General features: G+C 39.3%; 1 protein-coding gene across 3 annotated transcripts in view; it reads right to left on the bottom strand.

Annotated features, from left to right (window-relative positions):
- Ptger3 (prostaglandin E receptor 3) overlaps positions 1-6,493 on the bottom strand; it is an 83,832-nt gene that overhangs the window by 39,822 nt on the left and 37,517 nt on the right. For 2 of the 3 annotated variants that reach the window (XM_031375959.1, XM_031375961.1), the window contains exon 2: positions 3,979-4,158. In XM_031375959.1, coding sequence (XP_031231819.1) covers positions 3,979-4,158 — 180 coding nt within the window. Of the gene's footprint in view, positions 1-124; positions 878-3,978; positions 4,159-6,493 lie in introns of those variants that run through there. The other variant, XM_031375960.1, reaches the window with a different exon arrangement.

The following is a 6,493-nucleotide window of genomic DNA, read 5'->3' as shown; positions in this document are numbered from 1 at the left end:
CTCTCTCTCTCTCTGTCTCTCTCTGTCTCTCTCCCTCCCTCTCTCCCCTCTGAGTGAATGCATTTACTATTTCTTTTATGAAAATGAGCCTGGCCCTTATTCTTTGTCTTCCTGATAAGCAGTATCTCTAGTTAAATGGAGCACCTCTGCTTCTGTGTTCTGCCTTAAAGAACCAGGGGTTTTAACATGTTGCAGTGGAAAAATCTCTCCCTGCTATGTTCTCCACCTCATCCAATGCATACACACATAGCTGTCCTTCCTAAAACACTAAGAATCTTGAATTACATAAATCTCCCACAGGTTCTCAATAAACACTGATTTTTCCAGAATCTGAAAACTATACAAGTAAACTATTTCCCAACGACTGCTCAATCTTGGTGACTTGCTACACACTGTCCCAAGACCTGCTTACTTTAAAAGATCAACATACTTTAAATCTGAAGTATTTAACACCAGAATCAAAAGCTTCCCAATTAAAGGGGGATATTAGATGTGGAATTCTTTCCAAAATATTCAAAAAGCATAAAGAGGCTATTTTTTTTCTGTGAAATTTCTTTCTTTCCTCCCCTTCTTCACTTCATAATAAAATTGCTCCATTGAAACTGACTAGAAACTAACAACACAAGCCTCAACAACAGCAAATATTTCTGTTCTCTGCTTTCTCTGAGAGGACAGAGAAGGTGGTGGGGGTAAATCAGTTTCAAAGGTTGGTGTGGGAAGCCAGCACACATGCTGTTTAATGTTTGGAACACACAGCTGGCCGGTGAGAAGCTCTGAAATAGTATTCTTTGTCTCAGTGGAACTCAGACAGGTAGCAATTACGATGTGCACGGTGGAGCTGTCTTTGCAGAGAATGATCTCTGCTTATGGTATCACCCTGTAATGATGAGAGTTAAACATTCTCAGGCTATGACATGATCTTTACCTTAGGGATCATAAAGCTTGATATGTAAAGTAAAAAGCTTCCCTAATCCTCTGGTTCGTGTTTCATTTGCTATTACCTACCATTTCCTTGGGTTGACTTTTAAATTTTGTAATACTTTCTTCATATGGATACTATGATAACATCAGCCATAGCTTAAACTCTCATCAGCATTTCATTGCCACACAGAAAACACATCTCCAGTCTTAATCAGAGATGCACAATTTTTAAACATTTATTTAGATTTCAATTTTGACATATTTTAATTTTTCAAAAAAAAAATCACAAAACAAACATCAAGTAAAAACCCATGATAATCTGTCACAGTCTGTGACTAGGTGGATAAAACACATTTTAATTATTCTAGTTAAGCTATTCCTCATTCCACTCTTCCCCAAAATAACAACCTAGACAAAAAGCCATCAAAGAGAATTCTTAAATGTTGTGATAAGGATTCTGAAGTATAGATAGCTCTCCACAACTGATGGCTTCTAATGGGGTGCTTATGGTGAAGGACTCAGTTTTCTTTAAAGGGGTGGCTTTAAGGAGTTTGATCATGTTCCAGTGAGTATCTGGGCAACACAAACTGAACTTATTTTTTGTTCTTCATATTTTGGGGGGGCGGGGAGGGTAGACCTGGGAGGACTGGGAAGTGAGGATGCTTGTGGTTCATCATGAGAAATTTCTAAGTAGTCAATAAGAAATATTATTGGGAAAAAGTAAAAACTAGTGAATTGAACTCAGAAACAAGATGCCCCTTCTGTCTGCAGAGGTATGCTTCCTGTACAGAGAACCTCCAAAGCATACCACCGAACTTCCACCATCCAACACTGAGACTTGGAGGATTTCTACTTCTCATCAAGTTTTCCTGGACTGACCCATGGCTTCCACAGTACAACACTCACAATTTCTTTCCTTGCTCACTCCTTTTTAAATTTGTTCAAAAGTAGCCATTCATTCACTCCTATCTGGGCAGGAATCCCTGGGCAGAAACTGATTGCGTAGTCTAGGATAAGTTTCAACCTTGATGAGAACTGATGTTCTTTTCATAGTGACTCCCTTTACTAGTTGGAAATATATCCTTAAGATTAGTAACACAAATGACACTGTGCTGTAAAACAACACAGCAAATGTCTCTAAAGGCAGATCTCTGTTTACTCAACTAAATAAGAAGTCATTTGTTTTACAGGTTGGGTGAGCTACAACAAATTTGTCAAAAGAAGAAGTGTTGGCAGAATCTCATTCACTCATCCATTGAACAATGTTTATTGGAAGGTCTTAGTATATTCCAGATGCTACAGTAGATGTGGGAAGAAGTAACAAAATTACACTTGACCACTCAAACCCAGTTATGTATCTACCTGATCACAGGAGGGCTCGGGAGCACTCCAAAGCAACACCTCTTTGTTATAAGGTCATTTAAGTATTGGGGGAGGAGAGTTTTGTCCTATACTCTATAAATCATATGAAAGGGAGATTTTTATAACAGAGTTAGTATAGGTTTATTCTTGTCTTTATTGTCATATCTGGATTATGGAGCCATCCTAGATGATGACAGTGCCTTCATTGGGCTTTAAATTATTACTGTTTGACCTAGCCATTTAGACTGATTGTTCTAACTGTCGTAGGCCAGTAAGCATAATTAATCTAACAGATACAATGTAACAGTTACAATCAACCCTCATCCAAACTGGTACCAATCACAAGAAAATGCCATTGTGTAGGAAGCAGAAAGAAATCTTCAGCTTTGAAGAAACTAGGAAGCAGTAAAGTACAAATCAGAGTCTTCACATTAATTATTAATGAACTTGCAAAATGAGGGTGCCAAAGAATAAAGACAATGTCTGGGATTATCCTGAAGGAACACAATGTTTGTGGGGTAACTTTTAATCCCTTAAATTCCAAAGTTTCTGCTTGTAATTTACCTGTGAGACAAGGAAACATTAAGCCAAAGCATCAAGCCTGTGCCCTTGTAAGCTTTCTGAAAAGCAAGACTGGCCAGAGAGCTGAGTGAGAGTGCTCACCCAAAGGCAGGGCAAAGGCTGAAAAGTCATCATTAATATTCCAATCTTACAAGGAAGCCAAACTATGGTGAATCTTTATTTAGTTTCTGAATTTCTATTTTTTCTAGAGTCAAAGTTGGAATTTAAAAACCAGAGAACTCTGGGAACAGGACTAACCCTCAGTTCTCAATCCAGCCTTTAGGCAACATTCTAAAACATGGTTCATGATTCGCATAGATCAGTTAGAACTTTCCTCCAGGCTTCTAAGAATGCAAAATGTATTCAAAGGAAAGAACATTCCGAAACAGTGGGTAGACATAAACTGTTTTGTTTGTACAAGTGGAGTTGTATCTTTTTTAATTAAGGAATAAATTTCCATACCAACCCAACCAAAGTTAAGTTTTATAAGGTTATGAGCTAGTAATCTATTGAACAATATTTGAATAGCATCAGGACAATAAATATATGGATACACGATACATTTTTTAAAATCCAATTAGATGCTTTAAATTTTGAGTGGAAAAAGGATGTCAGAAAAGTAACAGAGACAATGATGAAAGAGAACATGACCAATGTCCTTGGACAACACAAATCACTGTGGCCTCATCCCGTACCCAAGAGTTTACATTCCCACTCCCTACACAGCATGCTGGGATAGCAACCATCCTTACCCCCTAAGTATCTCAAGGTCATTTATCAGTGTTTTGTCATATAAATAACCCCATATTCAGCTAACACTGGCAGAGACTCAAAATACTAGACTGTTATTAACAGATTTTCCTTTGTTTGTATTTCAGGATTTTGGCACAGAAAAGATTATCTATGTTTCTCAGACCATCTAGCTTTATATCAAAAATTCCATCCCAACACATAAACAGCAGCATACCAGAGATGCCTCGGTCCATAAGGGTTAGGGACATTGGTTGCAAATGCTGTGCCTATGCTCATTGGCTATGTTCTCTTTCATGGCCCTGGCTGTACTACTTCGTTAGACAATGAGATGGCCTGTCCTTTCTGTCCATCACTAGAGCAGCTGGAGACAGCATTTGCTACCTGGCAGAACTTTCGAAGAAGGATCTTTCTTAGCAGCAGATAAACCCAGGGATCCAAGATCTGGTTGAGCGAAGCCAGGCGAACTGCAATTAGGAAGGAATTGCACTCCTTCTCATTTCCCATCTGTGTCTTGCATTGCTCAACCGACATCTGATTGAAGATCATTTTCAACATCATTATCTAGGGAAGAAACACAAAGAGTTGTTGCAAAGCTTGACAAGGTCGCACACATCTCTGCAGAGCACCTGGCGCAGACGGTTTTTATAAGCTCACTGCTAAATGCTGGACTGAGTGTCCATCTAGACACTGTGACAGACTGCTGCTCTGAGTTGAGCCCATTCTGTGGATTTCCCCACATTTTGGGCGATTTGACAGGGCACAGTTTTGTAAAACACGTGGTTTCTCGGTTCTTGGCTTTTGAAATTTAAGAAGCCCGGATCTAACACATCTCAAAATTAGCCAAGTTCACCAGTAGGCTGGCACCCAAATGAGGCCTACTACTTTAACAATAGTGGCCTGAAGACACAGTAAGTATAAATTCCAGTAATTCTAATTAAAACCTATCATGAATAAAAATGTAGAAGAAAGGGGGAAAACACAACCACGTTACTGTGATTCCCATCGGTGGCTTTTGTTTCTCTAGTATGGGTATTGTGGGACAATATTCATATGCATTTAGTAAACTTAAAGGTTAGGACTATTACCACTTCCTTTTTACAGTTTCAAAAACCATAATTTAATGATGTGAAATGGCTGAGCCAAATTCAAATTTAAGTTAATTAAAAACTACAAGTTGTGCCATTGCAGAGATTGCTCAGAGGTTAAGAATGCTGGCTGCTGTTCCAGAAGATTTGAGCTTGGTTCCCAGCACCCACATGGAAGCTCACAACTATCTGTAATGCCAGTTCTAGAGGATCAAATGTCTTCTTTTCTGGTCTCTAAAGGTACACACACACACACACACACACACACACACACACACACATTGCAAACATATACATGTAGGCAAAACATATGTTCATATAAAGTAGATATAAATTTATATTTTTATCTCTTTGTCTGTTGGTGTGGGTGTCTCCATCTACATGTTAAAACAAACTCCAGGATGATGAGCATTTGGTTCTATCCTTTGAATAGTATGGTCTCAGTGTCTAAAGTCTAGACCAATATTTAGCAGATAGCAGACAAATATTTGGCAAGTGTTTATATTTGAAGGACTATAACATAGGGTACATATATGAATGCAATACTATGTAGCATATGCGTGGCATATAATAGGTATATGTGGGTAAATGTTTCTTTCATATGAAGAAAATCTAACAGTTCTTAAGCACATGAAGAGACGTTCAAAATCATTAGATGTACAAAATCATCAGAAAAACAGCAACGATGGAAGAAGAAGCATTTTAAACCCTCACAGAATTGTAAATGAGGAACTGTAGTCACCAGAAGTGTTACTGAGAGGTGAGGCAAGGGTGACCCCCACACAGTGGGAGTGGGTATGAAATCTGGTGCAAGCATGAAGAATGTAATTTATGTCTTCTTCCGAGCAATACTAAGCACACAGTTGGATCTTTCTGAGCAGATGTCTGTGTGTGTGTGTGTGTGTGTGTGTGTGTGTGTGTGTGTTGCTATCCCTGGCAGTGCTGTTTCCATGATAGTGAGAGATAGGATGATCCAGATACCAATTTATGAACATAAGCAGACTTCACCTTCTAGACCTATGTGACTACTAGTCATGTACCTACAAGGTGTCTTAGAGTTACTAATGCTTCAGTAAAACACCATGACCAAAAAGCAAGGTGGGTGAGGGAGGTTCATTTGGCTTATACTTCTACCTCTTAGTTTGTCATTGAAGGAAATCAGGACAGGGACCTGAAGAGGGCCAGAACCTGGAGGTGAGACCTGATGCAGAGGATTCTGACTTCTGCATCTGAGCTGTGGCACACATAAGCCAACATTCATACATATACATCTCTCTCTCTCTCTCTCTCTCTCTCTCTCTCTCTCTCTCTCTCTCTCTCTCTCTCTCTCTCTCTCTCTCACACACACACACACACACACACACACACACACACACACACACACACGCTGCCATGCTGCTTACTGGCTTATTCCCCATGGTTTGCTCTGTCTGCTTTCTTCTGGAACTCAAGACCACCAGCCCAGGGATGACTCTATAACAATGAGCTGGGGCCTCCCACATCAATCACTAATTAAGAAAATGCTCAGCCAGGCGGTGGTGGCGCACACCTTTAATTCCAGCACTTGAGAGGCAGAGGAAGGCGGATTTCTGAGTTTGAGGCCAGCCTGGTCTACAGAGTGAGCTCCAGGAAAAAAAAAAAAAGAAAGAAAGAAAGAAAGAAAATGCTCTATGGCTTGCTTGCCTACAGCCCATACTCATGCCTTTTCTTCCTTCCTTTCTTTCTTTCTTTCTTTTTTTTTAATTTTTTTTTTAAATTAGATATTTTCTTTATTTACATGTAAATTTCTCCTTTCCCAGTTTCCCCTCCAA

Source organism: Mastomys coucha, unplaced genomic scaffold, assembly GCF_008632895.1.
Source record: "Mastomys coucha isolate ucsf_1 unplaced genomic scaffold, UCSF_Mcou_1 pScaffold16, whole genome shotgun sequence".
NCBI lineage: Eukaryota > Metazoa > Chordata > Mammalia > Rodentia > Muridae > Mastomys > Mastomys coucha.
The sequence above is the reverse complement of the archived record's forward strand: the minus strand, read 5'-3'. Positions and strand labels throughout refer to the sequence as shown.